Source organism: Myotis yumanensis, unplaced genomic scaffold, assembly GCF_028538775.1.
Source record: "Myotis yumanensis isolate MYYU_CA2020_CCGP unplaced genomic scaffold, mMyoYum1.0.hap1 SCAF_14, whole genome shotgun sequence".
NCBI classification, from domain to species: domain Eukaryota; kingdom Metazoa; phylum Chordata; class Mammalia; order Chiroptera; family Vespertilionidae; genus Myotis; species Myotis yumanensis.
In genome coordinates, this window is record NW_027223765.1 from 15,501,342 (window position 1) to 15,527,344 (window position 26,003).

The 26,003-nt window shown below is 37.3% G+C and overlaps 2 protein-coding genes across 5 annotated transcripts in view; one reads left to right on the plus strand and one right to left on the minus strand.

Annotated features, from left to right (window-relative positions):
* Positions 1-2,676, minus strand: part of ZCWPW2 (zinc finger CW-type and PWWP domain containing 2) — a 79,536-nt gene extending 76,860 nt beyond the window's left edge. Inside the window, exon 1 of one of the 2 annotated variants that reach the window (XM_070433290.1) lies at positions 2,636-2,676. The gene's annotated coding sequence lies outside the window, so the exon portion shown is untranslated. The remainder of the gene's footprint in view (positions 1-2,635) is intronic. The other variant, XM_070433291.1, reaches the window with a different exon arrangement.
* A 174-nt stretch (positions 2,677-2,850) lies between these two features.
* Positions 2,851-23,614, plus strand: AZI2 (5-azacytidine induced 2). 3 transcript variants are annotated; one of them, XM_070433289.1, is made up of 9 exons: positions 2,851-3,221; positions 7,632-7,708; positions 8,906-9,123; positions 10,205-10,330; positions 11,578-11,677; positions 12,762-12,910; positions 16,915-16,973; positions 20,582-20,700; positions 22,947-23,614. In XM_070433289.1, exons 3-9 carry the CDS (start codon positions 8,911-8,913, stop codon positions 23,357-23,359), a joined length of 1,179 nt encoding a protein of 392 aa, XP_070289390.1. In that variant the 5' UTR covers positions 2,851-3,221; positions 7,632-7,708; positions 8,906-8,910; the 3' UTR covers positions 23,360-23,614. The 3 variants fall into 3 exon arrangements, with proteins under 3 accessions (XP_070289390.1, XP_070289389.1, XP_070289388.1); XM_070433288.1 differs by lacking the exon at positions 7,632-7,708; XM_070433287.1 differs by lacking the exons at positions 2,851-3,221; positions 7,632-7,708 and adding an exon at positions 3,578-3,652.
* The last annotated feature ends 2,389 nt before the right edge of the window (positions 23,615-26,003 follow it).

Genomic DNA, 26,003 nt, shown 5'->3' on the forward strand with positions numbered 1-26,003 from the left:
GGTGAGGGGTTGAGGGCCATTTTCAGGCTGGCCAAGCACCCTGGCAACGTAAGCTCCCAGCCACCCCTTTTTATCTTTTTTTTTTTTTATTCTGGGATTTATTTACCTTCTATAATTGAAACTTTGTTGCTTTCAGTGGAGCTCAGAGCCAGCTCCTGCTTGCTCCAGCTCCATGGCCACGGCTGGCTGAAAGCAGGTTCCTGGGGTTTATTTACCTCCTATAATTGAAACTTTGTTGTTTTCAGTGGAGCTCAGAGCCGGGCCGCGGCAGGCGGGGAACCTTGGTTTCCTCCATCACTGGAGCAAGCAAGCCTCCTGCTCGCTCCAGCTCTGTGGTTGCCGGCCACCATCTTGGTTGGGTTAATTTGCATATAGTCGCTCTGATTGGCTGGTGGGCGTGGCTTAAGGTGTAGCAAAAGTACGGTCAATTTGCATGTTTGTCTTTTATTAGTATAGGATATTATCTTGGAAGTCACATAGCTCATTTGCTTAAAGACAGAATGTTGTGGAAGAATAGTCTTTAAGTTTACCACTTCCTTTATCAGCAGTTCTCAACCTGTGGGTTGCGACCCCTTTGGTGGTCAAATGACCCTTTCACAGGGGTCGCCTAAGACCATCCTGCAAAGCAAATATTTACATTACGATTCATAAAAGTAGCAGCATTACAGTTATGAAGTAGCAACGAAAATAATTTTATGGTTGGGTCACAACATGAGGAACTGTATTTAAAGGGCCAGAAGGTTGAGAACCGCTGCAATAGGCTATCAGCAGATTTCTCAGCAAAAACTCTATCGTCCAAGAGAGAGTGAATTGACATATTCAAAACACTAAAAGATAAAAATTCCCAGCCAGGAATATTCTATCCAGCAAAGTTATCCTTCATCTATGAAGGAGATATAAAGGCTTTCTCAAACAAAAGTGGAAGGAAGTTCACTACCAGTAGACCTGCCTTATAAGAAATGTTGAAAGGAGCTCTTCTACCTACAATGAAAAGGCAAAAGTCCTACCTCCATGGTGGACACCTATCCAGCCTGCTCTGTGCCAAAGCTCCTGAGCTCCCTTTGATAACATGCTCATACCCAGTTCCTCTCAGGATATCTGCTAAAATCTGTTGTTCACTGATTATTCTCCAACCCTCTCCTTTTCTGTTATGTGCATATTTTCTTTTCTTTACTTTTTAATTGTAGTTTTAATAGGAAAAGATAGAAATATATCTGTCTGTAATCTTGAACAGAACCTGACAATTTGCTTTAACAGCATTATAAACATTTCCCCATGTGATTAAATGCCTACACTAAAACTATAATTTTAGTTTTGAAGCTAAACTTATATTCTTTACTTACTCTGATTTTGTTAACATTCTTCAATATTTTACTAACTAAACCATACCACTTGGTTTTTAATTTTTTCCCCTTTCGGCTGCCCTGATTGGCTATGGATGAACTTCAGGAATTAACTCTTAAGTTTGAACGGCGCACTACCGAAGCAAATGGACAGGATTCTTGTCCACTATGTTAAAAACACTGGTCTCTTCCATGCCCCGGCCCAACACACGGAAGCGAATGGACTTTCTAGATGAATACAGGAATACAGATGTTTAAATATTTTGAACACACCATGTAACTAAGTAGTGGTCGTTATTCTTAACAGCTGTGCATTTTTCAGAAGTCTAGAGGTGAGTCCGTGCTTGGATGAGCTGACAGTTGGGCTGACGAATTAAAAGGCGATGCAAAAATACCGCCAACAGCACACACACCTGTAACAACATTTAAGCCCCCAGTGGCCAAAACACTAGGTGAGGGCGTGGCGAGGAGCGTCACTGCTACCAGTTGGCGGCTAATGAGGGAAATCTGCCTGTAATGACCGTTTTCTTGTTTAGTCCTTTAAACCAGTGGTTTTCAACCTTCCTAATGCCGCGACCCTTTAATACAGTTCCTCATGTTGTGGTGACCCCCAACCATAAAATTATTTTCATTGCTACTTCATAACTGTAATTTTGCTACTGTTATGAATCGTCATGTAAATATCTGATATGCAGGATGTATTTTCATTGTTCGCGACCCACAGGTTGAGAACCGCTGCTTTAAACCGAAACAGCCCTGGAGCTTGAGGGGCTCCACTGGCTGCCACCCCCCAATATAACAACTTCAATGACTCCTAACTCCACAGCTCAAGCATGTCATCCAGGAAAGACCAAAGGTGGCAGCAATTCCAGGGCAGCTGGCACAATCCCGAAATCCCAAAGCTTTGTGCTCAATTCAATCAATTTCATCTTTTGAAAGACAGCAGTGAGCGGAGTAACTATGGGAAGCTCAGCAACGCGCCGAGTTTGCTTCAAATGATCGCCGAAGGGTTCGAGTCTGCGTCCAGGAAGCAGAGGGGTGAACGAGCGGCTCCCCTGCGCGCCCCCGACTCCCCGTCCGCCACCCGCACCCTCCACGCGCGCGTGGTTCCAGGTTTCCCAGCCTCCGCGAGGCGACAGCGCGGTCAGCTCGAGAGGGCGCTGCCAAGCGGAGCGAACACGCAGCGCACACGCCCGGGGACCCCCAACTGGACGCTAAATGAAAAGGACGCGCTAGACGACCATTGTGGAGGCCCCCCGAGCACCCTTCGCAGCCGAGAACAACGCTCTTACCCAACTCTTCAGCCCCGCCTCCCTTCCTTGCGTCGCCGCGGCCCGCCCCGGCCCGCCGCCGAGACTCACGGGATACGTAGTACGCCACGCCCACCTCCTCTCCTCACCCCTCCAAGCTCCGGCTCCCTGGGGCCTGACTTCCGGTTTGCTGGCGTGGCCCCAGCGCCGAGCGCGCGGACCGCGGCAGCCCCCTTCCGGCCGGGTGCTGCTTGCCGCCAGCCCCTCTCGGCCGCGTTTCCCTGCCGCGGGGCGGCCCGAGTGGGCGCTGAGGGGGTCGGCGCCCGCGGTCCTGGGCCTCGCGCGCGTGTGTTGCTGGGTAACGGGCCTGCTCCCGGCGGCGCCTCGGCCCCTCCCGCCCCGGCTGGCCACTCCTTCCCCATCCTCCGGGCCCCAGCCCACTGGTCGGTCCTGGTGCAGCCGAGGCTAAAGCAATGGGAACCCCTCCGCGGTGTACCCGGAGCTGCAGCCTTCGCCGGGGAAGCGGCGGTGTCTTCGAGGAAACCGGAAGCCCGTGGTGACCCCTGGCGACCCGTTTCCGAACGCTGGGGAATCGAAACTCCGCGGCGCTGCGTAGCCTGACTTAGGGGTGAGTGACGGGCTGTGGCCGGGGGAGGGTCGCGGGCAGGGCCGGGACCAACGGCCGCCGCGGTGGCCGTCCCGGAGGCAGGTCCTTTCTGTGGCCGGGAGCGGCCCCCGCCTGGGCATCCCTGCCCCCTGCCAGCCTCGCACCCGCGCTGTTCCAGGCCCATCCTGGTCCTTCGCTTTACTTCTCCTTATTTTCGTTCCGGACTCTGACTTACGGGAACGTCTTCGGGTTTATTTCATTCATGGAGACTGCTTTTATGTCTAAAACGTAAGAGGGACGCGTGGCTAGGGCGGGACTGCCTGGGGCGCCCGAGCAGTGGACTTCACCCCTGCACATTGTCGAGGTCGGCAGTAGGTGTTCATCGTTTCGCCAGTGTCTCCCTGTGCGTTGTGTGGTCTGCGACCTTTTGCCGAGTGACTGCAACATGCAAGGTAGGCGGAGACCCCGGCCCTGCACTCAGGGAACTCAAACAAGAGACTCGCGAAAACTGCAGAACAGAGGAAAACAAAGATTGCTCCAGGATGTGTTCTTAGAAAAATGCTAAGATGATAAAAGACAGTGACGTACTAGGATTGGAATTGACCCGTGCCTCTTAAACGTGGAAGACGCTGTCTTGTTTTTGTAATTTTAAATTGGATTGAGCAAGATCTCGCGGCATAATTTAAATTCCAGTTCTCTAAACATGCCATATCGAGTTTCCCAACCTGTTGTGATCACTCACTAAGCATGTGTAAACTAGGAGCTGTGCATCCCTCACAGGGTTATTATAAAGTTTTAATGCGCTGTTGTTTCTAAAATCGGAAGTGTGTACAAATGTAAAGTTTTAATTTAAAGAGACAGTATAGTGTCATGGGAAATGCACTGGATTAAGTCAGAACATTCACTCAGGATCTGCGTGCTGATTTTTCTGTTTGTGCATTTGACGCTGGGTAAGAGATTAAATCTATCCATTTTCTCTGCCTCTCCAGTGATATTAAGGATTACTCTCCAAGGTACCAAAGCAAAGTTTCTACGAGTTTTGCTGGTTCTGGAGTCAACTGGTTGATTTTCATTTCTGGCTCCCACACTTTCTACTTTTGTCTTTCTCAGTTGCTCCACCGGTGATAAGAGGAATTTCTTGCCCTCTTCAGAGGTCTTAATGTAGATTTAATGAATCGTTAAAAATAAACAAGACAGTTTCCCTCAAAGGCAAAGTGTATTGCCTGACATACTATAAACACTTGGTAAATAGTAATTACCAACACAGAAGCTGTCATGGTTAATAAAATGTGACATTTTCCATAATTCATGAACAGAGCAAATGTGGTATTTATATTCTGGATTATAGCTGTCATATCACTATTAGAGAATACTCATTGCTAACACTAGTAACATTTAGTGTACTACATAGGTGCTCAATTACACTGAGATGTATTATTTTATGAAAGGAATGAAAAGAAGTAGACTGCTCTTTATACCTATGTTAACCCTGAAAAATTCTTATGATTCCTGGGCATGCAAATTCATTTCGGGACTGACACAGTTAGTGAGATAACTCAGTGAGGGTTATAAAAATGAGAAGGAAGTTTTTCATACTGTATATCTGGTGCTAAGTTCATTTGGGGGCACTCACTGAGTTATAGGGTGTTTGAGTGCTGAGGTACATAGATAGAATGACAGTATCTTGAAAAAAAGGCACTTATAACCCCTTTATAAAATAGTTAGGCCATTCCTGCCTCTAATTATTCATTAAAATAGAGAAAGGAGTGTTGGTCTTCTGTAAGAATTAATTCTTGCTCCATAGTATCTTGACTACTCTATGAAGGGCTATTCTGGATTTTCAGAGGTAGAAACATGATGGAAATGCTAAGTGAAGTAAGCCAGTCAGAGAAAGACAAATACCATTGATTTCAGTAATATGTGGAATCTAATGAACAAGATAAACAGAACAGAATGACAAAGTTTAGAGGGTGGGAGGGGAACTGGATAAAGGAAGGTGAAGGGATTAGCTAAAGAATATATATACATAGCCCATGGGCACAGACAATAGTGTGAGGGTGGGGGTGCTGGGTGGAGGTGGGCAAAGGGAGGAGGACATCTGCAATATTGTTAACAATAAAAAAACTTAGGAAGAAAAAAGGTAATATAGAATAGAAAAAAGAAAGTAACAAATAGGCCTTTATTTAAACCCTACCTGTCACATACTGTCAGTGATTTTAGGCAAAGTTACCTCACCTCTGAGTTTCTGTTTTCGTATCTGTGGTAGTCATCATTCTGTCAAGTTTGGTGTGGACTAGTACTACATACCTTTTACTCAGTTCCTGGCAAAAATGTGAATTCCCTTATATCTGTAGGTTGCCATCCCATGTTCAGATTAAAATTTTGCCTTCACAATTTAGGAAGGTGGCACCTTAGTGATGTAGTTCAACCCTATCATTTTATTGGTGGGAAAATTTAGATCTGGGGAAGTAAAGTAATACTCAAGGCATCAGATTGTATACTAGAACCTAGATTTCTGAATCTTGGGCCAGAGTTCTACCTACCACTGAGCTCTGCCTTGTCCAGATTATTTTTGGTAAAATCAGATTCCACGCTATGTTTCCTCTCAGAATGTTGTATTAAGAGCATAAATTTGGCCCTAGCTGGCTTGGCTCAGTGGATAGAGTGTCAGCCTGGGGACTGAAGGGCCCCAGGTTCAATTCTGGTCAAGGGCACATGCCCAGGTTGCGGGCTTGATCCTCAGTAGGGGGCATGCAGGAGGCAGCCGATCAATAATTCTCTCTCATTGATGTTTCTATCTCCCTCTCCTTCCTCCCTGAAATCAAAAAAAATTTTTTTTAAAAAAGAAAAGCATAAATTTGGCCCAGGCTGGGTAGCTTGGTTGGAGTGTTGTCTCCATACGCCAGGGTTGGGGATTTTATCCTTAGACAGCTAGAGCAGCAGTCAGCCATGGATGGCTGGAGCCACAAGTCAATGTTCCTTTCTCTCTCTCAAAAAAAAAATCAATAATTTTTTTTAAAGGATATAAATTTGGAAGCTTATTTGGGTTCACATCCCAGCTTTGCCACTGATTAGTTATGTATCTGTTATTAAAGTATTTAATGTTAATAAGACTTTGTATATAAATTAGAATAATAGTACTAAATAGAAAAAAATGCATGTGGAAGCCTGGCATACAGTAAGTGAGCAATTAATGGTAGATATTACGATGATGAAATATGAGAAGATAATAATATTTATTCCTAGAAAAAAGACCAGTCTGGTGTCAGAAGGTATTTCTTTGTTTTCTAGTGTCTCGCACCCAGCATATGTAGCATATCTCAACTGAGGGTCCTCTCAGTGTTAACTGTAATGAAGACTGAAATTTAAGATTTTTAAAAATAATTCTGATTAACAATGTTTGATTCTATTTTTTTCTTTATGTCTCTCCCGTAGCCTTAGGAACTACTGTTCTGTTTCCTATCCACCTGATCAGGCAAATTGTGTCCTTCTTTTTCCATTATTATTGCAATATGTGATTTTATAAGAAATATATTTGGTCATTCAGGTAACCAAAATAATATTTCTCATATATCACAGCTCTCAAAACCCTTGGAGATTACTGAGGGATAAAAACTATGAGAGCATCTTTTGTCATAATACAGGAGTGAACAAAAGTAGCTCTACAGTTGAAATACAGATAAATACTACGGTAATTAAAAATAATACAAGAATAAACTGTTTCACATACTCATGAATGTAAACCTACTTTTGCCCACCCCTCTATTTGGTCTCATCCTCAATTCCGAAATCACATCACAGCCATAAAAGTGAAATGGGTGTCTTGTTATTTACTGGTATAACAAGCCCTTTCCACCAGGACTGGGTTTATGTTAATGAGATGACTTTTGGACAGCACCTGAGGATGGTGGCTGGTTGCCAGGAGAACCACCCATCTGATTAGAGGGTTTTAACTTATAGCCCCACAGACCTCAGGGTAGTGGAGAGGGGCTGGAGGTTGAATCAAATCAATTGTCTATTATGTAATGAAACCTCCATAAAAATGCAGGCATAGTGAAACAGATTCTGCACCTGTGTTTTTACATCTCAGCTCTCCATTTACTGTGATACTATGGAAAATTACTAAAATTTCTTCTACATCAGTTTTTTCATTCATAATACTTTTAGAACAGTGACTGACACTAGTAAGCAATCAAATGTTATCTCAAGCAAGGACTGGTAAATAAAAACATTTTTCAAGCATCAATTAATTACTAATCTAAGATACATAAAACACCATTGAGAGTCCTCATTTAGAGTGCTGTATTTGGTGTCTTAATTTAAAGGATTTTTTAGGTTCTTTTATGGCCTACGGTCCCTCTTACCTTGTCTTTCCCATGACATTTTAAAAGGTTTCAGCTACTATTTCTCCTTCCATCGTGTTTTTTTCAGGAACATAACTCAGGTGGGGAAGTAACGCTGAATCTACCAACAAAAGTAGATGTAAAGAGCGAGTATATTTTAACTAAGTAAGTAAGTAATTGGCTTCTTTTAGGTTTTAGATTCAGAGTTTGATTTGAATCCTACCTCTACCATTCTTCATTCAATAATCAATATTGAGTATCTTCCACACAATGATGAGTTGGGGACACAATGATGAACAAAAAACAAGACATAACCTCTGCCATCACAGAGCTAATGTTCTACTAGATTTAATTTTGAACAAATTGCTTTACCCTTCAAATTCTAACCAAATGTAGATGATGCCTACTTCATAGAATTATATGGATGAATTTAAATAAGATAATATTAAAATAATGTAGTACATGGTACTGGGACATAGTGGACACTCAAATGTTAATTTCTTTGTCTTCTACTATGAATGTATAACAAATATAATCAGTTACTGGTATGGAGAGAATATAGTGGAGTATGCATTAAAATATCTGTAATAATAAGGTAATGAATTATACTAAAAGTGTTTGAAAATTTATAATTGGAGAGGCTATAAACTTGCTGTTTATATCTAAGAATGGAAATGTTGATGAGGAAGAAATATATGGGTATAAAGAGTTCAAAATTGTTTATTCTTTGACGGAAAATGATGTTTCACAACTTTTTATAAAATTTACTAATAGCTGAGATTATGGTTTTATATGATTTATAGATATCAACTATTTTAATGTTCTTAAAAACTCTATGAAGTAGTTGCTATTATTTCTTATACTTTATAACTAAGGAAACTGAGGCAGAGAGGTTAAGCAACTTGCCCAAAGTCACATAGACACTAAGTAGTAGAGCTTGGATTCAAACCCTTCACAGTCTGGTTTCAGAGTCTATGCTCTTTTTTTTTTTTTTTTAATATATTTTATTGATTTTACAGAGAGGAGGGAGAGAGATAGATAGCTAGAAACATCGATGAGAGAGAAACATCGATCAGCTGCCTCCTGCACATCTCCTACTGGGGATGTGCCCGCAACCCAGGTACATGCCCTTGACTGGAATCGAACCTGGGACCTTTCAGTCCGCAAGCCGACGCTCTATCCACTGAGCCAAACCGGTTTCGGCCAGAGTCTATGCTCTTAACCGTATACTATACTGCCTCTAAAACAAACAGGAATTTTGAACCATTGCCTCAATATTCACATTATTCTAAATATTCCTTCTTTTTCTGTTCATTTATTCAGTGAGACATTTATATTATATATATTTACTGTTTTAAATAGCTGTCATGGATACACTGGTAGAAGATGATATCTGCATTCTAAATCATGAAAAAGCCCATAGGAGAGATACAGTGACTCCGGTCTCAATATATTCAGATGAGTCTGTTGCTTCACATTTTGCCCTTGTCACTGCATATGAAGACATCAAAAAACGACTCAAGGATTCAGAAAAAGAGAACTCTTTCCTAAAGAAAAGAATAAGATTTTTGGAAGAAAAGGTAATTATTTATTACCTTCATTATGTTTTGTGACCCAAAGAACAATTGAAAATATTTAAAGTATTAAATATTTTTCTGTCCTGTCTTCCATGGTTGTACTAAACTTCCAAGGATAACTCACTGCTAACTTCAAAACCCTAGGTACTGTATTGATAGATAGCAATGTTTCACATACGCTGTGCTGGGGGAATATTTATAGAGTAGGATTTAGCAGAGTGCACAAATTTCATGCACTGGGCCTCTAGTATTTAATAAGTACAGTCAAGCCTCAGTTCTCAAACATCTCCCATCTTGAACAATTCATCTCTCAGGCGAAAAAGGAGAGAATGCGCGATTATAAGTCAGTTTACCACTAAACTTTACATTGTAACATCTCAGGAAATTGTGCTGTGAATATTTTCATGTTTTTTTACTTTTATTGCTTCTTATTATGATTAAATTTTCATTTTTTAGTGTACATTTCATTTCCTTTTTGTTAAATTTTCATTTATATTTAATGTCCTTTTCATTTTTAAAGCATTTATTTATAGTATTTATAAAGTAAACAGTATATTAGACATGTACTGTGTACAATAAATATTAAAACAAAACGGAATCATTTGGGGGTCTGGAAGAGATTAATTCAGTTTACATTATTTCTAATGATTCCTTTCTCAATCAGCTTTCTGGAACAAATTAAGTTTGAGAACTGAGGTTTCACTGTAAAAGCATAAAATAGAATACTTTAACCCTTTTCGGTCCAACCTCGAGGTTGACTCGACAGACCAGGCACTTAGGAGCAGGTCCAAAGTCGAGCAATAAGAACATTAAAAAGTTCAACATTTAATCCCGTCAATTAATTTGGACCAGACTGTTTGAATTCCAAAAATAACATTGGACTGCAAAGGGTTAAAAAATAGTCTGTCTTTTTTTGCTTTCTTAATCAGTAAAGGTTAATTGTATGGAAGTGAAATGTTCAGATAATTACAGTCCAGGCTTTATTCCTGTATTACAATGATTAAAGTAAGATGTGATACCACGAGAAGACTAATTATTTTATGTAGAATACCCTTTTAAGCTTTCTCTTATTTTATATCATTAGCTTACAGGCGCTTTATTAGATGAAGAAACAAGTTCTGTGGGACGAGAACAAGTAAATAAGGCCTATCATGCATATCGAGAGGTTTGCATTGATAGAGATAATTTAAAGAGCAAATTGGATAAAATGGTAAGTTGGTTTGAAAAGAATGATATTATATATTGCAAATGAGTTTTCTCATTCAAGATGTTAAAGTTAGAAATAAAAAACATTTATTAAATAAAAATTTAAAAATAAATATGCTCAAGGCAAAAATAGAAAGTATTAGTAGCCTTAGCTGGTTTGGTTCAGTGGATAGAGCGTTGACCTGTGGACTGAAGGGTCCTGGGTTCAATTCTGGTCAAGGGCACATATCCAAGTTGTGGGCTCGATCCCCAGTGGGGGGCATGCAGGAGGCAGCCAATCAATGGTTCTCTCTCATCATTGATGTTTCTCTCTCTCCCTCTCCCTTCCTCTCTGAAATCAATAAAATATATATTTTTAAGAAAGTATTAATAGTAATATTTGCAACTTAGTTCTATGCAAAATAAATCTATATATATAAAAAGCCAGTGACCGGAATGCTGGAAAGACTGCAACAACTGGTTGCTATGACACCCACTGTGGCAGCAAACCAGCTGATCAGGGGGTGGGGCCAGCCAGCCAACCTCCCACCCCCTGGCCATCCCTGTCCCTGATCGCCCCGCCTACCCCCATAGGGGGTGGGGCCAGCTGGCCAACCTCCTGCAGCCCCTTCCCCCACCCGGCCCCACCCCAGATTGGCCCCCCCACCCCAATAGGCCGCAGCCCCTCTCCCCAGCCAGCTCCGCCTCTGATTGCCCCCCCCCCCCCACCAATCAGGGGTGGGGCTGGCCCGCCAACCTCCCAAGGCTACTGACCCCTGATCAGCCCCCCCCCCCCCACCCTATTCAGGAGCGGGCCTGCCAGCTCACCGCCCACATCCCCTCCCTGCCACCAATCGCCCACGGCCCCTCACCCCAGCTGGGCAACCTCCCGCTGTCTCCTCCTCCTGACAAGCCCAGCCCCTATCTGCCCCGATTGGGTCCAGGCTGGCTAGACCCCACCCATGCACAAATTTGTACACTGGTAGTAGTCTATATGATGATGTTAAGACTTAAATACATCTAACACCACTCACTTATTTTGAAAAATCAGGACATGGTAGAATTTGTCAGTATTTTTTTTTTTTTTTTTAAGGCCAGTGAATACTATGTCCCAAGTTAGAAAAAGACAAAAAGATTAGTGAAAAACTGAGTTCATTTTCCCACTTTGCTTTTAAAAGGCTAGAATCAGTTTTTCAACATCTACCTGAAAATTAATATATATCACCTGCAGATTTTGTTGAATGTAATTTGGCATTTTCCCTACTTAACTAGAATAAAGACAACTCTGAATCTTTGAAAGTATTGAATGAACAGCTGCAGTCTAAAGAAGTAGAACTCCTCCAGCTAAGAACAGAGGTGGAAACTCAGCAGGGTATGCCACTTGTTATAAATATTCTAACGGGATTAATACATATTTTCTGTTCGTGTGTTATATCCATGATCACTTTACTCTATCTGTATGCTATGGCTTTAACTTATTTTTTAGGATTATATTAATTTATTCTGCTTTCAACTCCTTTTAACTTTTCCTTAGATATAAATTGCACTATTCCTGGGGGAAAGGTGGAGGAAGTTTTTATTCAGGGCTAGTTTGTGATAAAGTAGATGAAGAAAGGAGTAGAACCCCATCCTTGTCAAAACCTCTTGCCCACTGGTATGTCCTGGCTTTTCTTCCCACTAATCTTTTGTCCACTGTTAGACATACTGTCATGGACTGGTTACAATTACTTTTTTAAAAAAATTTTCTGAAGGTTATTAAAATGTGCACATGAGCAATGAGTTGCTAGGGTGAAAAGTTCGGTCTGTGGGATATGAGTATTAGCATGTTTACGTGAACATTCTAATGAAACGAGCTGAAAAGTAGGCCTCTGAGAGACCTTTTGATAGGAGATTGAGATGAGATCTCTTACGGTAGTTTAGTGGGACTTTTCTAGGTAGACTAAGGAACGAAATCAGAGTAAGTCAGTAGTCAATTGTATCAAGGGGTCTACAGTGGAAGGTTTATGAATAAAATTGTTTTGACAATTTTCTCGGTTTAAGTGTCAAACTTCATACTCTGAAAGGACTATGTGGAGTGATTAGTGGAGTGAGCCTCAGTTTACTCACTTTATTTAATTTTTGTCACTGTCTTAACCTTGACTTATATAAAGATTATTAATCTAATTTTAGCATATGCTTGACTAGTATATATCTTGAAGTTCCATGCTGACCAATTTATACTTTAACCTAAACAGAAAATCAAGGATAGGGGTGAACAATACATTCTAAAACAATGCTTGCTAGATTTTTTATTCTAATTAGCATAGATTTTTAAAGCAATTACTGTTTTTAGGAAACTATTACTAATTTTCCATATATTATATTAGTTTTTCTATTATCTGCATTTTACTAGCATAACTTTTTTGAATTGTAAGTAGAAGACAGAAAAAAAATTGTGATGTCCCTCTTTTTTCCAGTGATAAGGAATTTAAATCCACCTTCATCAAACTGGGAGGTGGAAAAGTTGAGTTGTGACCTGAAGATCCATGGCTTGGAACAAGAACTAGAACTGATGAAGAAAGAATGTAATAATCTCAGACTAGAGCTACAAAAAGCCAAACAAACGGTACTGCAGAGTTAAATTGAGAAATTCAGATTCTGTGTGCATTGTATGAATGACTTAACTAGGGATAAAATCACAGAGTTAACAAATTCTAACTACTTAGAGTTACATTCTCTGAAAAATTCACCTTTATCCTCCCGTTTGTGCTAAAATCTGATATACTGTATACTTTTAGCATAATCCCAGAATTATATAATTTTGTTGTATAAAAACTAACTTTTATAAAGCTTATTATTTATTAATGTATTAAAGCTATTCTTTCAAACTCCCTTTCCTTCAATTTCCTTAAGTCATTTTTTCCTCTGGTTTAAAGACAACTCGGTTTTGTTTCCCTTTTATTTTCCTTAATAATTTAATAAATGTAGACACCACAAGAGACAACTTGATTTTTAGAATTTTTAAAAAAGACTTTACAGAGGCCACTTGTTTTCAGAAGTCTGATACTTTGGGGCAAGTTTAATTTTCAGCAAATAGCTGAGAATTCAAGAATTTGGGGCGGGGGAGAGGAGAGCAAACCCAAAACACCCTGCTTAGCTGCTTAAGTGTGGTTAGCTTAAAGTCATCCATTAAAACACGGGTGCCTGTCTGTCTTCACCAAGAGTCTATTTACTAATATTTTACATTGGGTTCTAACAAGTTTGGATACATGTTTTCCGATGTCATAGCAAATAGTGCCAAGGATAAAAAGAAGAGATGATGGAAAAGCAGGGTGGTGTGAGAGCAGTGCAGCAAATGCAAATTTTAAAAGTTATGGATTCAGATAGCCTTTATATGCATCATATATATAGTCATGTATTTCAAACTAAGGTACCCAGCTGGATAATTATTTCTCAGCTCAACCATTTTGCCCATCTGAGCATTTCAGCACTATTGAGCCGTGTCACCTACTCGAGGTGCCTCTGCATGTCACTAACTAAAAGAAGACTGCTTCCAACACTTCCCGACAGACAGCCAGGATGTGCTTCTGAATCCCAACTATCCTTATATTGAGCTGACAGTCCTCTCATTACTACAATGCAGTCTTTGTCTAAGGTGACCACTGGTTAAGAATGAGCCAGGAATCAAGAGCAATACCATCCTGCCTTGGCCTTGACGGAATGAATTCCTATGAACTGAACGAAGAACTTGTCTTGGAGCCCTCAACCCTGATAAAGGGGAAACAGTACAAAAATTACAGTCAATTCTCGTTAGAGCCAAAATGTTTTCTTTTTCCTATTTGACACCTCAAGTTGATTTTCCCAGCTTTGAACCTGTGACTATGTTCCACAATTCCTTCAAAGGCTTTTAGCATCCTTTCCCACAAGCCCAGGTGCCAGTAGCCCTGAGAGGCTTCTCTTAAAAAGATGTACTTGCAACTAAAAATCTGCACCTTGAAGCTCTGAATTATAATTGTCAGAAGCTCGGAATGTATAATTATACATTCTACTTCAAATAATTTGATAGCTTGTATACATAATGTGTATTTCCTTATAGAGTAGGAAACAGTATCATGGAATCATAAAAAACTTGGCTCATAATTGTGGTATGTATGTGTTATAGTTGAGTTCTTATTACTCTTTTCCACTAGATGGTGCTAGGGGATAAATTTGCTTTTAGTTTAATTCATCTATCATAAATCACAGAAACAGACTTGAAGATAGAAGAAACTTTATCACTTCTTACTACTGATGAAACAATCTGAGAGACTAAGAAACTTTAAGTCTAAGGTGAGATGGGGTGAATAATTTTTTTTAGAAAAGGTCCCCACCTTCATTAGAATTTATTTGGCAGGGAAAGGTGAGATATAAAGTTAAAAATGCTTACAACTAATATAAGAAAATAAACCAGGAAAGGGAAGAGTGGAAATGCTTAATTCATCAAGGGTTCCAGACTGAAATCTTATATTGACACTGTGGGATGTGTAATTTTAAGTCTTGTTTCAAAGGTGTTGGTTAGCATGAGAATCAAAAAGCAAGCCAAAGAGAGAAATATATGTTCACATTAATAATCTTGCTTAGGTCTACTATAGCCATATTTACAAATATTTTTAAGATAGTACTTTCTGTGAAAGATATAACACCTTCTGAAAAGTGATACAGCATCCTACGTGAACATAGTGTTTTTTGGGTTGTTTGCTTAAATATTTAGTGAATTCATTTAATTAGTGTTTGGTATTAATGAGGTCAAGGTTCTAGGGTCAGTTCCACTATGGGCCTATTAGACCAGCGGTCACCAACCTTTCAGACCTCACGGACCACTGGTTGGTGACCGCTGTTTTAGACTTTCTGTAGCCCCCAATATTCCAGCCCTTGTTATCCAGTATAGTTGATACTTTGAGAAAAACAGCCACCATTCCCAAAGAAGTATAGGAAACACTGGATCAGTAAAAGGGAGATGGTGTAGATGTCTAAGGTCCCTAATAATAGCCCATTCACAATGTACTACAGTGTACTGTAAGGTCTGAGAAGTCCTCTAGTACAGGAAGCTGTTTAACTTGAGCAATGTTTCCCAAGCCATGGGTCAGCCCCTTTATGGGAAACTCCCACATCATATGGCACCAGTTAGGAAACAGACCCATACTTCCTTTTAGAAAACAGGCAAACTAGTGACTGGCTAGGAACTGGATTTTTTAATATTAGAGACAATTCATTTGTGCTTAATGCTAGTTTACATTCGATTTTTCTGAATTGTTAGGCAATAGCTGGAAAAATATTTTCCAACCCAAACTGTCATATTTTTTAAAAAATATCCTTAGCTTTAAAAATGAAGGTTTCCAGCCCTGGCCGATTGTCACTCAGTTGATTGGGCATGCGCCAGGAGGTTGCTGGTTCGATTCCCGGTCAAGGGCACAGGCCTGGATTGCTGGCTCCATCCCCAATGGCAACCGATGTTACACTCTCACACCAATATTTCTCTTCCTTCCTCTCTCTCTTAAAAAAAAAAAAAAAGTCAATAAACTATTCTTTAAAAAATGAAGGTTTCAATTCTACATATATGTTTCAGTATACATTAAATTAAATGTATATTTTTAATCAGTGATACAAAGAAACTAAAAGTGACCTGATGTGATTCCTTTATCTCCTATGGAGAACAGGAAAGAAAAATGTCCAAGGTCATATGCTATGGACCTTGTGTGACTCTTGGGCCAGTTCTCTTTTCCCTCTATTGTGCTTCCCAAGATAACAACTTAAAAGTATTTTTAGTTGGTATTTTTTGAATAATAAGAGATCCAAACATGCTTTAACTCCTATAATAGAAAACATTTTAATATTTTACTCTCCCAAGTTCAGAGTACTCACAAAGTCCTTATACAGCTTTTTAATGTTCCATGTTAAAACATATTTAGATTATGTAAATAAAAAATACTAAAATTAAATTCTGTTCTCTCAGTTTATACGGGCCACTTCTGCCAAGTGAATTAGTACCCATGGTAGTGATTTTTGTTACAGATCCTTAAATGAGGATGCACTGAAAACAAGTGTGTTACAGAGTTGTCTTGAACATATCTAATTTTTAATGTTATTTTTTTCTGTCATATCTATAATCTACACCACTAAAACTTAAAATATATAAAGGATTTTATAGACTCGTGGAATAAGGAAGTTTATGCTGATCTTTTAAAAAAATAACCTGTTAAATTTTGGTACTTTTAAAAAATATCAAAAAGTGAAATACCAATAAAACTTCATTTTTTCATAGAATTCATTCACATGTACCTTGAGTGAGCATTACTTTGTTATTTGTTACCCTTTTTAGAATATAGACTTTAGATTTCAGAAGTCCATTTTGTAAGATTCCAAATTCTTTTACATAAGAGCATTTTTTAAAATTAAAGCATTAATGACTAAATAATTAGAGTTGATTTTGAAATATCTTGTATAGGTTTGGAGGTGTTTTCATAAAATTGAATATCAAATCTAGTTTATGCTGTACAGTTATACACATATTCTACCCATCTGAAAGATGTGTCTGGTATTGAGAATAAATAGAATGTAACAACTTTTACACTTTTTTAAAACAAATGACAGGATCCATCTCAGGAAGACAATCTGCAGAGCAGAGATCTCCAAAGACTAAGCATTTCAAGGTATGAACATGTATTCAGCATTCAAAAATAATATATTCTTCTTCTATAGACTACTTTGTATATAGGTACTTAGTTGTTTTTTTTTATTTAGCCTTAAAAACGGATATTACTTGGGTACTGCATGTAATGTCTGATCACAATATATAAAATACATTTAACTCAGTGGTTCTCAACCTTCTGGCCCTTTAAATACTGTTCCTCATGTTGTGACCCAACCATAAAATTATTTTTGTTGCTACTTCATAACTGTAACGTTGCTACTGTTATGAATCGTAATGTAAAATATCTGATATGCAGGATGGTCTTAGGCGACCCCTGTGAAAGGGTCGTTCAACCGCCAAAGGGGTCGCTACCCACAGGTTGAGAACCACTGATTTAACTGATGCTTAAAATATGCTTGAACTTTAGTAGAAAGGTGCATAATGTAATGCCTTAAACAAAATATTTGAACATTCAATAATATTTTAGGTAGGATATTAGAGAGTTAATTGTGTAGAAGTACTCTGTAATAAATCCTAATTTATACATAGAGAATTATGCAATTCTTACACTAATATCACTTATCTTAAGGATAAACTTGGACAGCCTTAGTCTTTGGTATAACATAAATTCTTAAAAGAATTATCCTTCTGGGATAAGAACAAAAATAGTCTGTTAAGTGTGCAATAAGCATATGTCTAAAAAAAACAAAAAACTACCTGCACACTTTAATTCAAAAAATACATTATTGCTAAAAAATGCTAACCATCAGAGGTAAATGTATAGTGTCAATTAAGAAAACTGGGCTTTTACATAATTTTACTTTGTAAGCAGGACATGTACCCCCTTCTTGAGATGTGGATAAAAAGGTTTCATTATACTTAAGATTTAGAAGTATGAAATATTTTAAGGGGGCTAGTAAGATTGTGTTGACAGTATGCATATTGTGGGTGATATGAAAAATGTTACTCCCCTCTCCCCCCCCAAGCCAGTCAGTTATTAGACTGGATAACTAAAAGATGGTTTTGAGCAGCAGCATGTTAGAGTGAAGTAAATTCTTCTTGGACCTGTTTCCTCAAGTAAAATTCGGTAACCTAGTTTGCCAAGTTGGCCTGAGAATGTGGGTGAAGTGCCTAGCATATAATAAATGCTCAAACAACTTTTTTTGTTTGTTTCATCTATTGCTTTTAGTGTTCTCATTTTGGATGCTTTAGTGTTGCATCTCAGTGTTTGAGTAGTTTTACAAGTTCTTTATAGAAACCATATATATTAATAGGATTTTGCTTGCATGGCATTTAAAGCAAAACTTAACTTTAATCCCCTGTTGGGTGGGCAAAGGGGGTTGGTATTGCAGTATAATCTCAAAGATGCCTTGTTAAGTGAAGATTAGTTGGAATTCTGCTAAAGATTTGTGAGTGACAACCTTCCTTTTCCAATTCCACTTGAGTAATATTTAAACATTTTATTTAAATAGATAAAATTAAAAATAAATTTGTAACACTATAGCACTTTAGTGTTAGTTGTAAAATACCTGCTATTACTTCATTATCCACAAGAGGGAGAGCTTGTTCTTAGTAATAATTTCAGATATTTATATCTGTAGTTTTCAATCTAGGTGACATTAAGGACAAAAGAAAAAGACTAGATAGATGTTCAACTTCGTGATCTAGTTGTTAGTTTAACATAACTTATAAGCAGTCTTCATTAAACTGAATTGGAAAATCTGTATCAGACATTGCTTCTAATACCTCTATGATAATTCTCTTTTATTTTATATGCTTCGCTATTTTGAATGTTTAAATATGTTTGATATTCCAGTATCCAAACACTATCTTGGTATTTGCTTTTCTTTTCTACAAGTCAGGTACTGATATACCATCTTATGCCAATAATGAAACACTACTTTTAGGCAGCATGATTCATACTGTGACTGTCTCCATGAATTATTAGCACACATACAGTGTTTATACTTACTGCTATGTAATAAGTAACTCCGGAAAGCACACCAAATGCCCAGGTTTGCACCAAGGACCAACAACTCTGTTCACAGTGAAGATAGGTTACTATGTGAAACATTCAATGTAGCACCATCTCAGATGTTTACTGGTGAAGTAGAGTGGATTAATTTTTGTGACATAATTATTCATACCTGTCAAAAACCTGGAAAAATCCCTGTGATTTTTAAAAAGATATATTTTATTGATTTCAGAGAGGTAAGGAGAGGGTGAGGGAGAAACATCAATGATGAGAGAGAATCATTGACCGGCTGCCTCCTGCACAGCAACCTGAGCATATGACCTGACTGGGGATCGAACCGTGACCTCCTGTTTCATAGGTCAGTGCTCAACCACTGAGCCATGCCGGCCAGGCAGCCCTGTGATTTTTAATAGACTACTGGTGAACAAGTGATGTTTACAACAGACTAAAACCTGTAGATTTCTCTCAGAGGCAGTAGAAAGTATTCCACTGCTACTATTGAAAGCATTCTATGTAACCTTACATAATTCAAAATAATTGTTTTTTAATATATCTGTTGCTTCTGTGATTAAAATAGGACATTAGATTTAAGTATCAAGAGTATTATTCCTTGAAATTTGTTTTAAAAGGTTTTCATTTAAAGCTAGACAAAAATTAAAGCATGAAGTGACATATCTGTCCAATTTTATTTCATTGCTACTACAATTACACTAATCTGTATGAAAAAATACTGGTCATTTGACACTATGGTAACAGTTGTTCTTACTCTAATATTTTATGTATTCTAGTACAGCAAAGTTAAGAATATATATTGTAGATTTTGATTTATTTAGTTAATTAAGAACCTAAAAAGGGGAAGAAATCATGAATATCCAAATAAGAATATTTAGTTGAAGATGAAACTTATTAAAAATTAGGTTTAAAATAACTAACATAATTTATCAGAAAATTGAGGTAAAAATACTTTTAATCATAAAAACGAGAGGCATTTGTGAAGTGTTTCATATGATCCTCTCTCCCTAGTTTTTCCCCTGTACCAGGAAATCATCTGGCTTTTCATGTCTTATGCTGTCATGTCACATTGGTTTAGTACCAACAGTATGAGACAGCCCAGTCAAACATAAAAGAATGGAATACATGAAACCCAAATTTTATTTTAATGGGGCTTGGGTGTACATTCAGCAATTGATATGAGTATTTCAATTCACAGTGTCAAAACAGAATAATCATAAGATAAATACAAATTTAAAACCCATACATGAATATCACTTTAGTCTTGATCAGTTATTCCTTACTATTAAATGTATTAACACAATTGCACTGTAATTATGATAAAATCTCAATTCTGAGACAAGAACTATAAGAAACTCATTGGTTAGAATACTTTTTTTCATAATACTCTTCTTTTTAGTATAGTTGAGTTAATTGCTAGAAATTAGGTCAGTGTTATTATTATGAATAAAGTCTTTTCATTTGTTATAATGTCCTAATTAAGTATCTTTCAATTATTTAATGAGGAAGTTTTAATTTACATCATCTCAAAACTAATTCAAGCAGAAATGCAAATATGAGCATTTCTATTTTAAAGTTATTCTCTTCTGTTCACAAAGAGAAGAATGACCATTAACTTTTTTTTAAACCCTGTATTTCAGTGATGATGTGCAAAATGTATACTGGGAGCTGAAGAGAGAAATGTCTAATTTACATCTGGTGACTCAAGTACAGGTTGAACTACTAAGAAAACTGAAAACCCCAACTGCGATCAAGAAAGGCAAGTCAATGTTTGCCGGAAACCACTGATTCCAGCCAAAAGCTTGAAGAGCAACTAAGCTATCGTATCTTATCAAAATCTCATCAAATGAGTTTGATAAGCCAAAGAATATATAGTATGTTCACAGCCTACCCAGTCTCTGCTTTGGCTTCAGCCTCATACTGGTCAACTTCACACATAAAGGTGTTGCTGATGTGTTTTTTCTTCAGTACTGTATTCTTTCCCCTTGTGGCTTTTTTTCTCAGCCAAGTGTTGCTTATGTGTATAAGGCTGAGGTGTTAAGTTTGCTCTAGTTGACCTTTTACCACAACTACTTCATATATTTGAAAAAAAACACCAAGACACCCAAAGCTATTTTTCATTACAGAGTATACCAAAGACCTAGCTCTTTCAATTGTTTGCTTTGAAAAAAGTAACTTTGATTCATTATTTGGTTTTCATTTTTTGCAAAGTTATTTTTTCTGTCCATGAAAGATAGGTTATTCAGAACAGAGGCTAGATGTTTATCCCCTTCAGCCAAACAAAAATTTTCATTGCTTTTCCTTTCATATTTTACCTGTTTGGCTGACTAAACTTTTAGAGTTTTGTATTAACTAGTAGTGGTTACTTTGCCAAAGCTATTTTTATACCTCAGAGAAAAATCAGTGCATTTATACCTTTTATTACATAACAGTTGTATTTTTGAGAAGTTGTGTGATATAAATTTGAATGCCCTAAAATTTACTTTTTAAAGTAATATGACTTTTTATAAAAAATAATCATTATCCAGTTTTAAATTGTTTATACTTCAGATTGTCCCTAGAGTGCAAAAAATAAAATTTATAAATAGCTCTCCTCAGGAGTATACACTCGTGGGCGGAAATGTTGCATATTGTGAAGGAAAACTAAGTTCAGAATTTGTTTCATTTTCTACAGTTAGTGACTTATGAGTCAAAACAAAATAATATAGTACTTTGGCAGGCCCTCACTTAATTTATGGTTCATTTTGTCCTTGAGTTTTCTAGTGGCCAGGGTTATATATAAGGGAATATTAGTTGATGGTAGAAATAAGACTTCTCTTAAAAGGGACTCATACAGTAATTTTGCAGTGAGTTTTCAGTGTGGCTCTTTATTTATATAATAAATATAATTTCCAAATAATAATAAAGGAAAAATGCTTTCCCTATTTAGAAATGGTTCATTCTTGTGTCTTGAGCTGGTGATAAATTTTTAGTGCTTTGAACTATAAGTTTCCTGGGACATTTCGTATAACAGTGACAGGCTTGAGGCCACCACTCCTCACTACAAAATTCAGTGCTCTGAGAAGCAGACAGAGACAAGACTAGATTACCTTTTTCCTGACTACAATACCATCCTGTCCAAAAGCTGAACAGTATTACTTCCAATTCTCTCACTCCTGTCTCTCCTCCCAAGTAAAAAGACAGAGCTTATTTTATAATGTGGTTCAATTGCTTTGTTCTAAAACTACATAGAGTCAAGCTCAGTTGCAATTGGCATCCTTTTTGGCTTAGGAAAAATGATCTTTCTGCCCTGGGAATTGGAAGAGTAACAAAAGCTCATACTACCATTGTTTTGACTGTGGCTAAACAATAGCTTTAGAGCAGTCTGTTTTCTAAGCTATTACATGCTTACTGAAGAAATTTTTTGTTATTTTTTTTTTTACTTGGCTTATATTGTGACAGTAGCAGAACTTACATTATATGTATTTCATAAGATACTGGATTATTTTATAGCTGTTATTTAAACTGTTTTATTCATAAAAGCCTGAACACATATTATTTAGGTCTCACCAATTCATAATATAATTCTTTCTGAAAAAAACTTGCTTTTGGACCACCTATGGAAAAAAAAGATTTGAATAAATAAAGGAATATGATATTTAATAATAAATACTGAAATTTAAGGAAAGCCTTCTTATTCTCTACTGAAGTAAAAAGTCTGCAAGCCTTCTCTAGCCACATTAAGAGCCCCGAACAGAATCTTTACTTGTATTTTAACTTTATTGGTTTCCCACTTTTAAAAATTTTAAATTCTTCACCTTTAATAGTGCAATGATACAGGCGGGATAGGATTACTATGCTGTGTCCATTTTGCAAGTGAGAAAAGTGATACCTGGAACAGTGCAGTGACTTCCCTAAGTTGGAAATGTTCACTTTACTTCCAGTTATAAATTCAACCAATTAATGTTAATTTTATGATAAAAAATGCCACGACAACTGACATTTGGCCTGTACTTTCTCTTTTAGCGTGTGCCCCTGTAGGATTCATGGAAGACCTTGGGAAAGAAAGCACAAAACTGCACTTGACGAATTTCACTGCAACATACAAAAGACACCCCCCTCTCTCACCAAATGGCAAAACTCTTTGTCATACCACATCTCCCCCTTTACCAGGAGATGTAAAGATTTTATCAGAGAAAGCAATTCTCCAATCATGGACAGATAACGAGAGACCTATTCCTCATGACTGTTCAAACTTTCAGGAACACTACTCGTATGGCAGAAATTCTCTGGAAGACAATTCTTGGGTACTCCCAAGCCCTCCTAAATCAAGTGAAACAGCATTTGGGGAAACTAAAAATAAAACTTTGCCTTTATCCATCCTGCCACCCCCGCATAACTTGGATCAACGTAATCAAAACTGCCTTTATAAGAATTAATTCTGAAGAGATCTGTGACTTGGTCATGAGGTTGCTGTACCTCCCGCAAGTATTCTTGAGAAATTATTTAATAAACTGAAAGCAGGTTTCGATTCAACTTTTGCAGAGTTCTTCAATGTACACATTTGCACATACTGTAATGTATTATGTAGTTGATTTTCCAGTATGAGAGCAACCCTCCAGCTTCACATTCTGGCTAAGAATCAGATATATACAACTAATAAATTAATAAACTTGAGGTGTTTCAAAAAGACAGTTCTGTCTTTGATCATGTTTGTACATTTCTGCCTCACATAAAGAATGGAATTGAAAGTTTTTAGATACGGTTTTACATTAGACACTGTGAAATGTCTAAATAGCTGTTCATTAAAAATAGAGGAAGCCATTAATATAAGAGAAAATTTATATAAGTTGCTTTAAGTTACATAAGCAAATGGCAATGTGAATAGTTACATTTCCTGTTGAGAAATATATGAAAAATATAGTGGAATAACAGTATGTAGGTTTTCCATCTCTATATGCTATTGTGTTTCAAAATTTAAAATCATTTTTAATCACAATGTTTTTGATAAAGCTTAGAATTGCAATTTGAATTTTAAGACTTGAAATAACCTGACCACAGAAGCCAACTTTATCCCAGTACATCTCCAGTCCTAATTGAAAAGTGATGAAATAGTTGAAAGTCTATGTAGTGTGTGAATAACTATTATAATCCTATACATCAACCAATTAGAAGTAGAGCATCACAAAGATTTCAGTCTAATCTGTCCCTTCAGGGTCCATAATGAAAATCTAAATGTGTAATTTATAAAGTAATTTTCTTCAAGGCGTCTACAGTACACTCACTTGTTATATAGAGCAGCTTATAAATTGTTAGATTTTGGTTTGAAATGTAATGTGTTACTTATTGAGTGATTTTTAATTAATTGAGTTAAGAATTTTAATTCTAGAAACCAAATTCTGTGCCATATTGATATCGTATAATTGTAAAATGTCCTCAAACTTTTTTATTCTAAGTGGCCTATAATTTATAAACAAGAAAATAACAAGGATGGCTTCACATGGAAACATATCAATTTTTTCAGGGTTGCAGTATTAAGAATACTAGTAATAAAATGTATTACTTGATTTCATACATCCTTTGCCTGAGATAAAGTGTTTCATGTGGGAAACCTTTAGCCTTGTTAATAGACAGTTTCAAACATCCATTTTAAACTCAAAAGAATATCTCAGATCTCGTCTATATTATCTGAATAGCATACATACATAAACAATGTTCACTGTTCACCATATATTTTTGTCTTTCTATTATCTCACTTATTCAGGCTTGTCTGTGATTAATGGAATTGGTGTCAGATTCTGGAATTTATTCTGACCAATGAACACAGCTGACTCAAGGGAGTAGAATCTCCTGCCAAGTAACAGACAAAACACAATATGCATAAAACTAATACAAGACTCCAGGCGTTAGGTGAAGGAAGCAACTACCTGTGTAATATGAAAGCAGCAGAAACTATTTCTCATGTTGTTGCATAGGCTGTAGCAGCTGTATATTACATCTAATCTCTAATGTAGCTGACTGGTTTGCCTTTTTTAAAACCAAGATTGGAAATTTTACTATGTAAAGAAAATAAGTCGTATGAGAAAAAGGCTTGGATAATGTTTTGAACAATGAAAAGAAATTAAAATTATTTGTATGTGAAGTGGAGGTGAAATTTGTGGATTATATATTCCAAGGTCTGGTACTAAATGTTTGTTAATTTTAATTCATATAACAGACATTTATCTTGTTAAACTAACTTCTTTTGAGTGGAGAAAATGCTTTTCCATCTAAACAAAAGGGTAGCTATCAAAACAGAAAGTCAGTGGTTAATGTTCTTGGCAGTTTAAAGTGCTAAATAAATGTTGTGTAAGATTACTTAAGAAAGATTAACCAAAAATTATTTGTACCCAGCCTTAAGTTTTTTTTAATGTATACTTAATTTTTAAATGTATACTTTATCATCTCTGTTCTAGGTAAGATGCAAAAAGAAATGAAAGAATGGCCCATCTGTAGCTTATAAACTTGCTCCAAAGAGCTTCCCTTGAAAATTTCTTTATCTTCAGATTTTTATAACAATATCCCAATTCTGCATATCCATACCAATGAAGAGAACACAGCTAACAACAAATAGCCACGCATCCCTTCCTCTTGACCCCCTATTAGCTAAAACAAAATTTACATCTTCTCTAAAAGGAAACTGAGGTTCTGTCAAAATGGAACCTAATTCATAAGCAGAGTAGGGACACCTATGTGAAACATTAGAAAACCAAAATAGGGGGAAATTCAAACCTTAGAAACTAAGGGACTGAATCATGTGAAAACAAAGTAATGATCATATCCAGATAGCTTACTTGGGGAAGGTAGATCTTAGAGGGCGAAAAATCTGTGGGATTGTCACAACAAAATAATACCAGCAGAGGCACAAATGAGCAAGCAAGACAAGAACAGAGGCAGGTATATAATTATAGATGTAGACTTCAGTGTGCATAAGCATGGATAGTCTAAAAGCTATGACCAATAGTTTAGTTTCTGACATAATAAAGAAGGATGAACTTAAATATCTAGTACCTACGGGGAAAGTAGCATCTCTAAGTGAATTTT

Excerpts from the sequence above, each read along its gene's own strand:
- AZI2 (XM_070433287.1), top strand. Across the intron at positions 10,331-11,577 it reads AGAGCAAATTGGATAAAATG|AATAAAGACAACTCTGAATC; the intron begins GTAAGTTGGTTT and ends CTACTTAACTAG. Across the intron at positions 11,678-12,761 it reads AGAGGTGGAAACTCAGCAGG|TGATAAGGAATTTAAATCCA; the intron begins GTATGCCACTTG and ends TCTTTTTTCCAG.